This window comes from Hyperolius riggenbachi, chromosome 5, assembly GCF_040937935.1.
Source record: "Hyperolius riggenbachi isolate aHypRig1 chromosome 5, aHypRig1.pri, whole genome shotgun sequence".
Classification (NCBI taxonomy): domain Eukaryota; kingdom Metazoa; phylum Chordata; class Amphibia; order Anura; family Hyperoliidae; genus Hyperolius; species Hyperolius riggenbachi.
The window spans coordinates 51,042,861-51,060,807 of NC_090650.1; the positions used below are offsets into that span (position 1 = coordinate 51,042,861).

Here is a 17,947-nt window from a genome sequence, read left to right on the forward strand (position 1 = left end):
TTTCATATTTCGGGTGTTTGATTTGGTTATTTTAGTCAGTGTTATAATTATCAGTCTAATGCCTTGTAAATTTTACTTAAAGGACCACTATCGTGAACAATTTTAAATATAAGTAAACACATACAAATAAGTATGTTTCTTTAAGAGTAAAATGAGCTATACATTACTTTTTTCCTATGTTGCTGTCACTTACAGTAAGTAGTATAAATCTGACAGAACTGACAGGTCTTGGGGTAGTCCATCTCTTTAAGGGGGGTTTTCAGTGTTACGTTAATTATTTACAAAAGCACTCCCTGGAATGGATGTATAGAAAAATGCAGGCCAAACACCCCTCACACACACACCACCACCTGTTTATTCACTATTTTGGCAGTCGGACAGAGCAACTGCCATTCACTAAGTGCTTTTGAAAGTAAAAAAAAACCTTGAATAACCTCCATTAGGGGATAGGCTGGTCCATATCTGTCAGATTTGTCTGATTTTTGCTAGCTGCTGTAACAGCAATATACTGTAGGTCATAAGTAGTTTATAGCTCATTTTACTCTGGAAGAAATGTACTTCTTATCTGTATGTGTTAACATATATTTAAAATTTTACAATGTTTGGGATAGTGTTTCTTTAATTCGTGACTTGCTCATTCTCATGTACTATATATTACATTGTCTATTCAGTATAATGTCATTGTCAGTAATTTCAGAGCTTATTTACTTCACTTTGCCCAATGTTCTATAATAAAAAATGTCAAATTAGCACTGGCACTGTGCCAGGAGGATGCGGAGCAGAAGAGAACAGTTCGCTTTGCAGGCATAAATGACTAAGTGTGACTTTCCGTTTTAGTATTCTTTGATGGATTTACTCTCAAAAATGGTGGCCGGCCAGCCTCATTTTGTGCGCTGCATCAAACCAAATAACGACCGCTTGCCAAACAAGTTTGATCGCGAGAAAGTTCTGGTTCAGTTACGGTACACGGGGATCCTGGAAACTGCACGAATACGGCGGCAGGGCTACTCACATCGCTTTCTTTTTGCAAACTTCATCAAGAGGTAAAAAGGGGAGGGGTTACTACTATGTAATTTGTATTGCATGGCTGAAAACCTGAAAACTGGCTTCAAAAACAAGAATTTTCGGTACACAGTGATATCAACAAAATGGCTGCAGGTTAATCCCTGATCTGCAGAGGCCACACAAGAATTACAGAGGCAGCGTTTTTTCACATGGATCTCAAGTCCAGGGGAGCAATGCAGGGGGTGCCCTCATCCCACTATTCATTAAAAAAAAATGCAACTTTACTGTGGCCTCCTGGAGACCAGGGATGACCCTGTAGCTATTTTGTAGACATCACCTTACTCCGAGAATTCTTGGTTTTATAACCAATTTTCATATACCAGGTTAAGTGCCACTTCTCATCACAGACGATCGTTTTAAGCATATTTTTGCTGAAAATTCCGGTTGCTGATGCCAATTTTCCCACGGAATTGTGATTTGACTCGAAACGGCCGTAGTCTGATACGGATTGTCGGAACTCTTCCAATCCGAAAGCTCAACCTTATTCAATTACTGTCGTCTTGCTCTGCAAGGATTGGGACTTGATCCCTCGAAGACAATTTAGGACAGGGTAGAGTAACTATGAAAAGCAGCAAAACTTTCATGGGGCTCCCATGGGCATTTTTAATTCTCAGTCCCCCTGGGGTATCCCTTCATTGATATTCGTCAGATACCAGTTTGAGAAAATACTCAAAAAAGCATTATGTTTGGTTTTGTAGATATTACCTGATCTGCTACAGCTCTCGGGAAGAACCTCCAGTCAGTCCAGACAGCTGCACAGCCATACTGGAGAAGGCCAATCTAGACCACTGGGTTTTAGGAAAGACAAAGGTAATTACTGGATGCTGGTGAAAACATGGGAATAAAGCATAAATCTAAAGAGTAACTGAACTCCATTGCTTGTGTTATACAGTAAGTCATATTCCTTGGATTTACAATGTAGGCCTGAGGTAATTCTTTCTGACTGATTGTGTAGTGTTGATCCCAATGGATAATTTCACTTTCGTGAAATTTTGCATAATTTTTGCAATTACGATCTTGATCTTAATTACGATTTTTGCATGCAGTCTTAATTTTATGTTAATTCCGTAAGCTACATGAAAATATATATAACATATTTTTGCATGAATGAGTATATGTGAAAATTCATTTTCACCAAATATATTTTGCTAAATTATGTGGTAAAGCGTAATTATGCATTATAATTATGATTACGTGCAAAATAAATTTTATGATAGTATAACATTTCACATTACGATTTTGAATCATATATGCACAACTGCGAACTTACTACTGTGTGAAATTCAAGTTCATTACTATTATGGAGGTTTTGATGTACAACAATTAGGGATGAGCTTAAAGTCAATGTTACCCGATGTAAAAAAACAAAAGTCAGATACTCACCTAAGGAGAGGGAAGGCTCTGAATCCTAATGAGACTTCCCTCTCCTCTCCCGGTGCCCGGTCCCACTCAGAATCCCCCGTATGGAGCCGTCTGTCTTCGGGAGCCCGAGTACTCCCGAAGACTTCCGAAGTCCCCCGCGGCGGGGGATTGGAACGGGGGAGCCAGCGCAGCACAGAGGGCACCAGGAGAGGAGAGGGAAGGCTCATTAGGACCAGAGCCTTCCCTCTCCTTAGGCGCGTATCTGACTTTTGTTTTTTTGATCGGGTAACAAACTTTGTCCAAAGTCAATTTTTACATCACACTTTACTGTTTCACCTGACAATTTTTGTGAAAATGAGAACTTTCTTCTTTTTCATGCCTTTTGACTTCAATGCATTTTGTGTTTTTAGATGCTCATGTCACACTGTACACTGTTAAATGTAAGATTTAGCTATCTGGGTACTCTGTAGTATTATACCATGTTTTCTTTCTTATAATGAAAATCCTTTTTAAAAAATCCATACTATTGACTTTAAGGCAAAAACATTTTTTTAAATCTGTTAATATGCTTAGCAAATAATATGTGTGCATTGTTAATGTAACTGTGCAATCTTCAGGTGTTCCTGAAATACTACCATGTAGAGCAGCTGGATCGTATGGTAAAGAACGTAGTCAACAGAATTGTTGTTCTTCAAGCCTGTGTGAAAGGGTGGCTGGGGGCCAAGAGATACCAAAGACTAAAGCAAAAGAGAGAGGAGAGTGCTGTGAAAATACAGTCAGGTAACTATGTGTTTTACTTTGTAGAGGGACTTTAACCCAGGATTGAACTTAATTCCAATCGGTAGTGTGAGGAAACGCGGAAAAGCCGCCGCAAGGGCTCAGAGTGAGGCAGCTGTTTCCGCGTCTAACATGGCTGCACAACGCGAAGAAACCGCCGCATGCCGCATGGTCAGAGCGGTGGAGTCCGCGTTGGATGCGGCGGATTGCACGCATGGCAAAGCAGCTGACATTGCGGCTGGACGCGGGGAAACCGCCGCTCGCTTGGAGAGCGGGGCGGCGGTTTCCGCGTCTGAATCAGTGGTCACATTACAAGACATGTCTGGTGTGGCTGGGACTGCTAGTCCACACAGGTTCAGAAGGACGCGCGCGCGCGCGCGCTGAGAGGCAGAGCTTATATGACAGCCAGAAAAGGGTCAGCTGACCAGGCGGGTCAGCTGACATTTTCACCACCTGCCATTGGTCCAGCACTTAGGGGAGGCGCTGGAGAGCGCTTTGCTATATACAGTATACTGGGTGCTGGTCATTCTCTGGTTGTCTGCCGTTGCGATCACTACGTGGTAGCACTCAGACCTTGTCTGTATCTGTGTTCTAGCATAGTTTCCAAAGGTGTTGACGATCAAGGATACTCCGTTGCCAAACCCTGTCTGTTTATTGGATTCCGTATCTGCCTCCTGAATCTGTACCTTATCTGTCTGTGTGTTAACGACCTGGCTTGCCGACCTCGAGAACTGGCCTTACTGTTAGAGGCAGTTCCCAGACCTGTTAGTGACACCCTCTCCCACGGGTGTCACTCTCGCTCTGTCCTTCCTCCCCTCAGCCTAGCTCCTCCCTCCTGTAGAGTCTAGGCCAGAGGAAGGAACATACTTCTGGAGAAGTACTCAAAGTATACTGTTGCATCTAACACTCACTTGTTCTATCTGGTGTCCAGAGGTTAGTAGATATATCTGATTATCGGTGATACTGCAGATCACCAATAATCGGGTATATTCTGTATTCCTGGTGATACTGCAGTTCACCGGTAATCAGATCCTCTCTGTGTTACACCGATCGTTACAGGTAGCCAATGCCCACTTTCCCAAGAGAAATCTTTACTTATTCTTGAATAAATCATCAAGGGGCTCTGTATGGCTGAGATTGTGGTGAAACCCCTCCCACAATGTGATATCATGACCATGGTCCCGACAGTTTTCTGTCTATGCACCTCAAGACATTGTGGGAAATAATGGCTTTTTCCAACTGCCATCAAGCAATATCTCCCTCTCTGTATAGAACTCTCAGTAAACGAACATTCCATACAGATCACCTGGCAGAAGTAAAGATGTCACCACCAGTGATACATTTCAGAATTTAAATCAGGGTGAGGAAAGATTTTACGCTGGGCAAACACTCATTAGTTGGAAGCCCCTAAATAGTCCAGAGGCTTCCCAAATCCTTTTACAGCCCACGGTTCCAGTGCAGAAGCCTTCCTCATCTTCTGACTTCCCAGCTATGGAAGAGTCCACCCACACTATATATATTTTTTTATCAGGATAGTTTTCACAAATATGTATAAAACCTGTTTAAAAACAAAATATCTGAAGCTCCTGTCCATATTGTAATTAGTATTACACACACACACATCAGTCCAAATATGATGAACACTTTAAGTGTGAGAAACCTGGCTTTCAGTAATGTTCATTATACTGTGCAAAAGTGAAAAAGAGCATCTGACTCAACTCTGAAATGGGGGAAGCCTCTTTAGAAAGAACGAGAAGATAAGTTAACAACTTTGCAAGGCCTTTAGACCACCTTTTTTTGTGGATCCTCTTCCATGTGCAGCAGTCCCTGTCCCATTCCATCTGCAGCCCCTGCTCTTCCATGTGTAATATCCATGTACAGCAGCCCCTCTCTTTCATGTTTTGCACTTCATATGTCCTCCCATTTATCCATCTGCAGCCTCATTTTCCATATGCAGCAGCCCCTTCCATGTCTGTTCTGTACCTAGACAAAGGGGACCTGCTGTGCTCCTAAAAAAGTCTAGTGTATGACACAATAAATTACGTTTACCTTGTACTCAGTGTGTGGACCCTCTGGATTTGTCTTCTTTAGGAATGGTTGGAAATGCTGATTTCCAATTCCTCAGAAACTCCGTTTATTGCCAATGTGATTGCCAATTCTGCCGTTTTCCAAGGGGTCTTTTTTTTGGGGGGGGGGGTAATTTTTTGCATTCTATGATTGGCCAAATACTTCCAAGTTGACTCTGCATTCGCTGATTGGTCTAATGCTTCTGAGTTCTGTGACTGGACTAGAATTAGCGAGCTGGAGTATAGAAATCTGATTTCCGATCCTAAATGTAGAAATTTCAATTCTGCAAAATGCAAATGAGCATCCCTAGTCTTTTTCCATGTTCAGCCTGTTTGGCAGCAGACCAGCACCTTTGTGGTCTTTCCTGAAATCCCACCCAGCAAACGTGTATTAATGTTATTGAAAAAAAAAAGGGGGGAGGGACTTAATTTGACTTTGTGGATGGAAAATGTCTTTACGCAATACTTTCGAAAAATTGATTTACACTTACAGTTTAATTTTTTTTTATTTTTAAAGCTTACAGAGGCCACATTGTTCGGAAAGACCTCCACTGCAAGTCAGAGAAGATGCAGCACTTTGTAACAATCCTCCAAGCATGTAGGTATCCAATTTACTCCCAGTATGAGATCTGCTGATCTGACCAATAGCATGAAATTATTATTGATGAAGGTTGTCATGTGCCTTGGTCACGTTATACCCAGTTGCAGTACGTCAAACTTAACTTGATTTCTTTTCTTTTTTTTAAATGTTTTATTGATTTTTACAAGATAAATTACAACCCTCCTCAGGGGAGACCACAACACAGAAAGTCATATAAATTTACAGACTGTTTAACATAATCTTACTGTTACTAAGCTTATAGCACTCACTCATCTTCTATTAGATAGGGTCCGCAATGTTAACTATTTGTCTACCCCTGTACCCCCTTATTTTCCTCCCCCGTCATCAGCTCTTATCATAGAGGGAATGCCCTTCATACTTGCTGCACAGTGTTATATATTACCCGAGTTGCCTAATTCTTTTAGGCCTTTAGCTTCCCCAGGCTACCCTCCAAATCCCTAATAGCATACCACTCAGTGTATTTAAAAGGTTCCATGATGTTGCGAATTTCCTGAGGAGAAAACAAATAGATGACCAATTTTTCCCATGTTTTAAAAAGCTTCTTGGTCATCCTGTCCTTGTGCGAAAGAGTCTCTAGTTTGTCCATATAGAACATGTGAAGTAATTCTTCCTGAACGTCCAGCACTGATGGAGAGGTGTGAGATATCCACCTATTATATATAGCTTGTCTTGCTGCTATTAACATCAGGTGAACTAACATCGAAGGAGGTGAAGATGTTTCTTTCTCCTGATGTTCCTCACGTTCAACAGCCTCATAATAGTTAAAGAGTAGTAACTGGACATCATAACGTAAATTATATTTAACTTGATTTCTTAAATACATTAAAAGACATTTCACCACTTGTACAATTGGCTTCTTCGATGCAAATAACTGGAAATAGATAATTTAGTCAGCTTACCCATTCAGCATGGCATTTAACGGGAATATTATTGCTTAAAATCTTAACATTTAACATACATGAATACACATAAATAAAAATAAATTTGCCCAAAGTAAAATGTGCTATAGCTTACTTTTTTTTTGTTTCAATAGTTTTTATTGGGTTTTATAAGAGCTATAGCTTACTTTTTTCCTAAGTTGCTGTCACTTACAGTAGGAAGCAGAAATCTGACATCTGGACTAGCCTATCTCCTCATGGGGATTCTCAAGGTTTTTCTTTTCTTCCAGAAGCACTTAGTGAATGGCAGTGTAAGTCTTTAGCTGACACTCTAGGTTGTTTCTTCTTCACCTCATTGAGCATTCTGCGCTGTGCTCTAGCAGTCATCTGCACAGGACGGCTACTCCTAGGGAGAGTAGCAGCTGTGCTGAACTTTCTCTATTTATAGACAATTTGTCTTACCGCGGACAGATGAACACCAAGGCTTTTGGAGATACTTTTATACCCCTTTTCAGCTCTATGCAAGTCAACAATTCTTAATCGTAGGTCTTCTGAGAGCTCTTTTGTGGGAGGCATCATTCACATCAAGGAATGCTTCTTGGGAAAAGCAAACCCAAAAATGGTGTGTTTTGTATAGGGCAGGGCAGCTGTAACCAACACCTCCAATCTCATATCATTGATTGGATTCCAGCTGGCTAACACCTCACTTCAATTAGCTCTTCAACCACTTAATGACCGCCTAACGTCGATAGGCGGCGGCTGGTCGTTAGTGGTTTTACATGGAAACGGCCGCTCGAAGGTGTCTCCGTGAACTGCCTGTAAACCTCCGATCGCGGCTCGCAGGCGAAATGTAAACACGCGGGGAAGAAATCCCCGCTGTTTACATCAAAGTTGATCGGCGATACCCGGCCTCTGATTGGCCGGGGATCGACGGCATCTGATAGGCCGAAGCCTATCACAGGCGGCGCAGGACAGATATCCATCCTGCGCCACAGAGGGGAAGGAGGGGAGGTAGGCGAAGAGAGGGAGGGCGGAAATTGCTGCGGAGGGGGGCTTTGATGAGCCCCCCCGCTAACCACAAGTAGCCGGCGGCGATCAGACCCCCCCCCAGTAGGACATCCCCCTAGTGGGGAAAAAGGCTGGGGAAGTCTGGTTGCCCCGGCTGCAACAGGATCTGTGCTGTGGGCTGGAGAGCCCACGCAGCACAGATCCTTCAGAATTGGCCTGGTCCTTAAGTGGTTAAGATGTCATTAGTCTAGGGGTTCACATACTTTTTCCACCTACACTCTGAATGTTTACATCGCTTGTTCAATAAAAAACATGGAAACATTTAATGATTTGTGTGGTATTAATTTAAACAGAGTGTGATTGTCTATTGTTGTGACTTAGATAAAGATCAGATCAAATTTTATAACCAATTTGTGCAGAAATCCATATAATTCCAAAGGCTTCACATACTTTTTCTTGCAACTGTAAATAGAGGTGTGAATAGAAGACAAAGACAAATATTTACTTTCCCTCCATTACGCCAAATTTCTTATGTGTCCTGCCTCCATGTGCAGCCATTTTGTGTGTGCAGCAGCCCCTTGAAATTCCATGTGCTCTTTGCTGTGTAACCCTCATGTTTACTCTCTTCTAGTGTTGTTGTACAAATTCGGGACCACGTGGTTCAGAATCCCAACAGCCCCATTCAGCACCATTTGAGCAATGGACAGAAGGACTGCACGCATTGCATTTAGCTCTGATACTTCTTCCTTCCAGCTTGGAATCAGAAAGTATCAGAGCTAAATCAAATGCACACCGTCTTGCTGTCCGGTGCTGAAATAGTGCTGAATGTGGCTGTTTGGGTTCCAAACCACATGGTCCTGAATTCGAACACCACTACTCTCTTCCATATGCTGCTGAATATCTACAGCATCTTGGTGTTCTTCAAATGCAACACCACACTGAGATAAACACGTGTGCATTTGAAAGACCTAATATTTAAACATAAGTTAAGCTACTCAATATACACTCACTGATAACTGTTGTGCAAAGTGTAAATATTGTAGATGTACATTGAATCATCTAGAGCAGGGAATTCTTTAGAAAGTGAATGAAATTCGACTTCTACTAAATATAGTTGAGTTGCTGTCATGCTGCATTGTTCTTTCATTCACTTGTTATTGTGTTCCAGATGCCAGGGGGTACTTGGTGAGGAAACAAGTGAAAGTTCTGCTCCAACAGAAAATAGAGGCTGCTGTGACAATCCAGTCTCACTTCCGCGGGTTCAAAGAGAGAAGGAGCTTCGAGAGAAAAAGGTAGGACAAGCTAGCTACCTGAGATATTTTTCTGGCTGGGGTACATTTTTTAATTAATTTTACTCATCACCATCGAGCTATTATTGTGAATGTGAATAAATGCCATCAGACTACAAAGAATGTGTCCTGGATTCCAAAACAAACAGAGAAGGATCTCATGTTCATCAGAAGTTAAAGGTGCACTATGGTGAAAAAGTGTAAAATGTAAAATATGTGCAAACATACACTAATAAGAAGCATGTTTTTTTCCAGAGTAAAATGAGCCATAAATTACTTTTCTCCTATGTTGCTGTCACTTACAGTAGGCAGTAGAAATCTGACAGAAGTGACAGGTTCTGCACTAGTCCATCTCTTCGTGGGGTCATTTTCAGGGATTTATTTATTTTCAAAAGCACTTAGTGAATGGCAGTTGCTCTTTCCAGCAGCCAAAAAACTGTGTAGCGAGCAGGGAAGCTGGCAAACATCATTGTTTAAATCCTTTTTAGGGAATATTTTTATATAGAATAAAAGCCTTGCTGAGTATCCCCTATGAAGAGATGGACTAGTCCAAAACTTATTGCTTCTGTCAGATTTCTACTACCTACTGTAAGTTACAGCAACATAGGAGAAAAGTAATTTAAGGCTCATTTTACTCTGAAAAAGATGTACTTCTTATTTGTCTATGTTTGCACATATTTTACATTTTAATTTTTTTTTTGCCATAGTGCCCCTTTAAGTGAGAAATCTCAAATAAATGTTTGAGAAAACTAGAAGCCTTATGGTACCCATACAAGGTACCATAAAAACGTTACATTTTCAGGTTTTTTTTAGACCAAAACGATCCAATTGAATGAAAGTTTAAAAGAATCCTTTTTTTTCGATTAAGAGAAACAAACGATTATTGCATTTTTTTCTATAAAAATCCGATGAGACATGTTGGAAAAATCTTAATATTTGATCTAATGGAATAACCAAACAATTATCTAATCGAAAAAAAAGTGAACAATTGTACCATGTACCTTTAGCCTAGGTTATCAGGTATCAGTAACAAACTAGTAAGTTACAGCTCAACCAAATGGAAACAACTAAATGCATAACCTAGCAGTAATCTTCATGTTTTGGGCATTGCACAGGGGGTGTAACTACAAAGGATGCCCGCCCACCCATATAAATGTCTTATCAACAAATGGGGTGACCATTCCCTCCTCCATGACAATATGGAGCCACCATTTCCCACTCCCACAAAAAAGGTGTGCCCAACCAACGCCTCCTCCCCCAAGTAAGTGTGGCAAGAATAAATTCTCCTCCTCCCCCTAGTAAGTGCAGCCGATATAATAAATCAGCATAATTAATCAGTGTTGGGACTGGAGCATTCCTCCATAAGCTGCTGGTGACACATGACGTGCATTCGGGAGCATATGGAGGAATGCTGATGTACACTGACAGGCTATATTGAAGAGGAGACAAAAGGACCCGGTGTCGAAGGAGACAAGAGACCCCGGTGCCCAAGGAGCAGGTATTCGGGTCCTTTTCCACTGAGAAATGTGCTGCAATTAGATTGTGCTTCCTTCTATTTCCACTGCTGCAAACCTAATGCGATCCTACAGGTGTACAGTACGATTACCCTCCATTTGCTACTGTGACGACACACTCTGTTGCTATGCGGGGTGGGCGGAAGGACAATGGAGCGGTGCGTGCGTGACGTCGCATGCAGTAATGAGCAAAAATGGCAGTATTCTTTTCGCATTCATTTTTCGTAAAAATTGAAATTCAAGTTTTGCTATTCTTCGTGTTTTCGCTTTTATCATGAAATTTTGCAGTACAATTATTTATTTTCACAGGAAAATGCATTTTCACGGTTTTCACTGTAAAAATATCAATTTTTCGCAACATAAAATATTGTAAACATTAATCGCATTAGAAAAAGAGTTGACTCTTGGGTGCATGCGAAAATACAAAATAGCTTTATTAAATCACACCATATAGAAACAAATATATGTCTAAAAATACTAACTACCGACATCAAATCACTACTCTTAAAATCAACCAGATTCAAGGGAAATTGAGGACCAGATGGAAAAGGGGCTGCAGTCCCCTGTCCAATAAATGACTCTATACCCAGCTATTGGTATCCACCTTGCTGATGAAAAAAATGTATGCGAGTTCCAAAAATGGCTGTTAGTATTGTTGCAGAACACAGTGCATAGCTCGCTTTCTTGCTGCTATTAAGCCTTAATTATATCCATATACACGTGTAGCTCCCAATCGCAGATCCACACTCGATGGTTATGGATATAATTAAGGCTTAATAGCAGCAAGAAAGCGAACTATTATGAATGAATTGTATGTGTGGTACAGATAATGGTGTTATTTTTATTTTATTTTTTTGACATGGCATCATTCTGTCACATTTGCAGTTTTCAAACTACACTCTGTATTGTATGCTATAAAACAAAGCAGAAATAATGACCCTTTGAACTTTCCTGCAGTAAACACTTATCTCAAGCTGTCTCTCACTGTTTTGTGGCTGTTTAAGTGCTTCAGAAGCCAGGACTGAATAGTTCAGAGAAGCTCTGTTGCATGGATCACAACTGCAGTTTTTTAACTCTTCCTGTACTGGAAAACCATATAAGAATCTTTTTTTTTTTTTTTTTGCTATTAACGTTCTATCTCTTATCTGTGCTGCACAAACAATTCATTATCTCATAAGTTTATTTTCACTTTAGGTTTGAATCATCATAAAACATGCCTTTGATAACTCTTACCTTCTATAACTTCAGAGTATTTAGAGCTCATTTGAGCATCAATTCAGGTACTTTATTACTGTATATTTTGTATATACTATAGCTATTTCATATAGTTTTAAATATATTGTTTTGATAGGGAATCACTAAAGCGAAAGCAAGGAAAGGACACAAATGATGCTTCAAATCCCGATACACCAGAGGAAAAAACACAGAGTGACAGTTCCATGCAAGATAAGAGTGAAGAGCCTATAGAGGATAAAAGTGAAGATCCAGTGGAAGGTAGAAGTGAAGAGGAAGCAGCCGTTGTCATCCAGAGTCACTTCCGAGGACACCAACAGAGGAAACAGCTAAACGCTGAAGGCCAAAAAACTTTACAACAAGAGAATTCAAACTCCCAAGATACAAAAGGAGAAGAAGTGAAGGAAGATAATCACAATGATCCTGATGCTGAGGATGACAACAAGAAAGAAGATAAAGCAGCTACAGTTATCCAGAGCAATTACCGTGGCCACCGAGAGAGAAAAAAACTTCAAGAAGGAAAACAAAAAGAAACAGAAACTGCAACTCAAGAGAATACAGAGGAAAAAGAGGAACAAAAAGAAGCTGAACCTATAGACCAAAATAGTACAGAGGAAGAAGATAAGGCAGCTACAGTTATCCAGAGCAACTATCGTGGCCACCGAGACAGAAAAAGACTTCAAGAAGAAAAACAAAAAGAAACTGAAACTGCAACCCAAGAGAATACAGAGGAAGAAGATAAAGCAGCCACAGTGATCCAGAGCAACTTCCGTGGACACCGAGATAGAAAACGACTTCAGGATGAAAGACAAAACAAAACAACTCCATCCTCTGGAAATGGTCACCAGGATCAGTCCTTAAATATGGACCAGCAAAAAGAGGAACACTCAATCCAAGGTGTAAATGGAAACAGCAATGCAGAAGAAGAAAACCAGGAAGATCAACAGAGGGCAGCAGTGCTAATACAAAGCAACTACCGACGATGTCGGGAGAGGGAGAAACTGAAGAAAGAAGGAAAACTACCCAACAAGGCCAATGTGGAGGAACAAGACGGGGAGAACAAAGAAAAGAAGAGTTTATTAAAGGAAATTGAAGATCTTGCGTTCTTCACAGAGCAGGTAGGAACTCAATGATGTTGTTGAGAAAATATTTTGCTGTTGACCTTCCCTGGTACCTTTATTTTCTTTCCATAAATATTTAGGGACTGTAAAGATATTGTAGCAGAAGTATGCATTAATCTCCAGTAAAAGGGGGAGCACTGGCCATTAACCCATTAAAGTGAATGGGAACCGCATTTTTAAAAAAATAAAGCAAATACTTACCTAAGGCTCTGGGTCGTATAGAACCTTCCGTCTCCTCTCTCAGTGCCCTCTATCCTGTGCTGGCTCCCTCCCGTTTCAATCCTCAACTGAAAGGGTATTTGGAAGTCTTCGGGAGCCGTGTCCTCCCAAAGACGTGCGACTCCATACTGCACAGGCGTGAGCGTGCAAGAGAGCGTCCTTGCGCAGGTGCAGTACAGGGCCGCCCTTCTTCAGGAGCACTCGGGCTCCCTGAAGACTTCTGAAGCCTCCTTCGGCCAGGTAAAGCAGTATTTGACTAAATTAGTCAAATACTGCTACCGGGCGAGCCAGCACTGGAACGAGGGGACCAGGAGAGGAGCTGGAAGGCTCTATAGGACCCAGAGCCTTCCCTCTCCTTGGGTAAGTATCTGTCTAATTTTTTTAAATGCGGCTCCCATTCACTTTAACAGCATGTATATTACTGAGGTAAAGCGTGCATTACAGTGTGGTAAAGTGTATTATGCCACACCTTACCATAGCAACGCGTGCATCAAACCAGTAACTTGTGTTGCGCTAATGAGTTAATGGATGGTGCTCCCCCTGCTCCAGCAATGGTTGGTAACATTTCACCAGAGTTTAGTGCATTAAAGCCCTAGGGGCCATATGCAATTAACTCTTTCTCCTGAGTTTTCTCCTAGGAGATAATTTTTCATACTTGATTTAAAATAACTTTTCAACACTTTGCAATGAAGAAAGTACCAAAAAGTAAGTAAAAAAGTTTTGTCAAAATTATTCCGAGTATTTTCGTGCTTGCCGGAGGTTTAAAAGGAATTTTATGAAGAGGTGTTACAATATCACCTAGGAGAAAAATCGGGAGAAAAAGTGAATTGCATATGGCCCTTGGTGTCCATTTTGCACTGGTCTGCTTTTCAGTAGAGATGGGCCGAACGATTCGCCGGCGAACGGTTCCACGCGAACTTCGGTGGTTCGCGTCCCGCTGGCGAACCTTTGCGGAAGTTCGGTTCGCCCCATAATGCACCTTGAGGGTCAACTTTGACCCTCTACATCACAGTCAGCAGGCCCAGTGTAGCCAATTAGGCTACACTAGCCCCTGGAGCCCCACCCCCCCTTATATATGGCAGGCAGCGGCGGCCATTACGGTCACTCGTGTGCTGCCTGCGTTAGTGAGAGTAGGGCGAGCTGCTGCAGACTGTCTCTCAGGGAAAGATTAGTTAGGCTTAACTTGTTCCTGGCTGGCTGCATACCTGTTCTGTGAACCCACCACTGCATACCTGTACTGTGAACCCACCACTGCATACCTGTTCAGTGAACCTGCCACTGCATACCTGTTCTGTGAACCCACCACTGCATACCTGTACTGTGAACCCACCACTGCATACCTGTTCAGTGAACCTGCCACTGCATACCTGTTCTGTGAACCCACCACTGCATACCTGTTCTGTGAACCTGCCACTGCATACCTGTGCTGTGAACCCACCACTGCATACCTGTTCTGTGAACCCACCACTGCATACCTGTGCTGTGAACCCATCACTGCATACCTGTTCAGTGAACCTGCCACTGCATACCTGTGCTGTGAACCCATCACTGCATACCTGTTCAGTGAACCTGCCACTGCATACCTGTGCTGTGAACCCACCACTGCATACCTGTTCTGTGAACCCACCACTGCATACCTGTGCTGTGAACCCACCACTGCATACCTGTTCTGTGAACCCACCACTGCATACCTGTTCTGTGAACCCACCACTGCATACCTGTTCAGTGAACCCACCACTGCATACCTGTTGTGTTCAGTGAACCCGCCACTGCATACCTGTTCTGTTCAGTGGGCCCGCCACTGTATACCTGTTTAGTGAACCCGCCACTGCATACCTGTTGTGTTCAGTGAACCTGCCACTGCATACCTGTTCTGTGAACCCGCCACTGTATACCTGTTCTGTTCAGTGAACCCGCCACTGTATACCTGTTCAGTGAACCCGCCACTGCATACCTGTTGTGTTCAGTGAACCCGCCACTGTATACCTGTACTGTTCAGTGAACCCGCCACTGCATACCTGTTCAGTGAACCCGCCACTGCATACCTGTTGTGTTCAGTGAACCCGCCACTGCATACCTGTTGTGTTCAGTGAACCCGCCACTGCATACCTGTTGTGTTCAGTGAACCTGCCACTGTATACCTGTACTGTTCAGTGAACCCGCCACTGCATACCTGTTCTGTTCAGTGAACCTGCCACTGTATACCTGTACTGTTCAGTGAACCCGCCACTGCATACCTGTTGTGTTCAGTGAACCCACCACTGCATACCTGTTCAGTGAACCCACCACTGCATACCTGTTGTGTTCAGTGAACCCGCCACTGCATACCTGTTCTGTTCAGTGGACCCGCCACTGTATACCTGTTCAGTGAACCCACCACTGCATACCTGTTGTGTTCAGTGAACCTGCCACTGCATACCTGTTCAGTGAACCCGCCACTGCATACCTGTTGTGTTCAGTGAACCCGCCACTGTATACCTGTACTGTTCAGTGAACCCGCCACTGCATACCTGTTCAGTGAACCCGCCACTGCATACCTGTTGTGTTCAGTGAACCCGCCACTGCATACCTGTTGTGTTCAGTGAACCCGCCACTGTATACCTGTACTGTTCAGTGAACCCGCCACTGCATACCTGTTGTGTTCAGTGAACCCGCCACTGCATACCTGTTGTGTTCAGTGAACCCGCCACTGCATACCTGTTGTGTTTAGTGAACCCACCACTGTATACCTGTACTGTTCAGTGAACCCGCCACTGCATACCTGTTCAGTGAACCCGCCACTGCATACCTGTTGTGTTCAGTGAACCCGCCACTGCATACCTGTTGTGTTCAGTGAACCCGCCACTGTATACCTGTACTGTTCAGTGAACCCGCCACTGCATACCTGTTCAGTGAACCCGCCACTGCATACCTGTTGTGTTCAGTGAAAACGCCACTGCATACCTGTTGTGTTCAGTGAACCCGCCACTGCATACCTGTTGTGTTCAGTGAACCCGCCACTGCATACCTGTTGTGTTCAGTGAACCCGCCACTGCATACCTGTTGTGTTCAGTGAACCCACCGCATCAGTGCGCATACCTGTGCAGTTAAGTGAACCCACCTACCTACGTGAGTGCACGCAGTGTGATATACCACTCCGTGCATACCCGATATGGACAAAACAGGTAGAGGAAGAGGTAGTGCCAGAGCCAGAGGAAGGCCACCCGGCAGGTCTGCGCGAGGTCGTGTAAATGTAATTTCGTGTGGACCTGTCACCTGGCCCACAGTACAGTGCTCGGAAGAAGGCACGTCCCATCACCTCCCAAGATTGTAAGGACGTGGTTGAGTATTTAGCGACACAGAACACCTCATCTTGCTAAGCCACCAGCGCTACTACTAGCACCACTTCCGCTGCATTTGACACTTTGCAAGAATTATTTAGTGTTGAAATCACTGATGCACAGCCATTGTTGTTACAGCCAGATGAATTTTCACCAGCTCATATGTCTGAGTTACGCGGCAACACTATGGATGTAACGTGTAAGGAGGATGAAGGACCTACTGATGGTGCATGTTTGGATTTGTCTGAGGCAAGCGAAGCTGGGCAGGATGATTACGATGATAGGGATCCTCTGTATGTTCCCAATAGAGGAGATGAAGAGGGGGACAGTTCAGAGGGGGAGTCAGAGAGTAGTAGGAGGAGAGAAGTTGCTGAAAAAACTGGGGCAGCTCTTCGTCAGAAACAGCTGGTGCCTCCTGCCACCTCCTCTCCTCCTGCTACATGCTCTTTGCTGTCCTCCTCCTCCTTGGCTGAGTGGCAGTTCTCCTCTCCAGCTACACAGCCCCAGCTCCGCAGGGCCTATGCTGCATGCCAGGTACGAAGCTGTCATGCCATCTTAGACATGTCTTGTCTCAAAGCGGAGAGTCACACTGGAGCAGCTCTCCTGGCTGCTCTTAAGAAACAGGTGGATGAGTGACTGACCCCGCACCACCTGGAGATAGGCAACGTGGTGTGCGACAACGGCAGCAATCTGCATATGGGGAAGCTGACACACATACCCTGCATGGCACATGTCATGAATCTAGTTGTTCAAAGATTTGTGGCAAAGTACCCTGGCTTAGCGGATGTCCTGAAGCAGGCCAGGAAGTTCTGTGGGCATTTGAGGCGGTCTTACACAGCCATGGCACGATTTGCAGAAATTCAGCGGAAAAACAACATGCCGGTGAGCAGTGGTGCTCAGCAGAGCTCGAATATTCGAGTAGCTCGAATATTCGAGCTCTTTTTCAGCTATTCGAGCTCGGTATTCGAGCTCCGAATAGCTGGAGCTATTCGAATGGGCTATCCGAGTACACTCGAATAGCCCATTCACTATTCGAGCTATTCGAGCAACCCGGCGCTATTCGAGCTCGGTACCGAGCTCGAATAGCGTCATAGCCCAGATTGATGTCCTTAGAGCCAATCAGAGGGCTCCCAGGCCCTCTGACGGCAGCCAATCACAGAGGGGGACCCTGGCCAGCCCCTACCCTATAAATAGCGGCCGCCATGTTACGTTTCTCCGTGCTTGCCTGAGACTTGTACAGAGAGAGAGTTGCTCCTTTGTGCTTTGGCTTAGCAAGAGCTCTATTGTGGTCATTTACCTAGCGTTTTTGCTCACATACACCTCCTATACACACCTATATTGTTGTTAGTTAGATAGACATTGTATTTTAGTTAGTAGCTTGTGTGTTACATTAGAGACAGGCAGCTGCTGCAAGCTTACAGGTTTAGGACTCAGGGGGGCCTTGCCTCTGTGGGCAGCTGTCCTCTGTTTATT

At 43.5% G+C, this 17,947-nt stretch overlaps 1 protein-coding gene across 4 annotated transcripts in view; it reads left to right on the forward strand.

The window, feature by feature from the left end:
• The window catches only part of MYO3A (myosin IIIA), a 233,885-nt gene that overhangs the window by 153,866 nt on the left and 62,072 nt on the right, over positions 1-17,947 (forward strand). For all 4 annotated transcript variants that reach the window (XM_068235654.1, XM_068235657.1, XM_068235656.1 and 1 more), the window contains 6 exons: positions 838-1,043; positions 1,764-1,875; positions 3,045-3,207; positions 5,788-5,868; positions 8,947-9,070; positions 11,933-12,932. In XM_068235654.1, the coding sequence (XP_068091755.1) occupies positions 838-1,043; positions 1,764-1,875; positions 3,045-3,207; positions 5,788-5,868; positions 8,947-9,070; positions 11,933-12,932 (1,686 nt within the window). The remainder of the gene's footprint in view (positions 1-837; positions 1,044-1,763; positions 1,876-3,044; positions 3,208-5,787; positions 5,869-8,946; positions 9,071-11,932; positions 12,933-17,947) is intronic.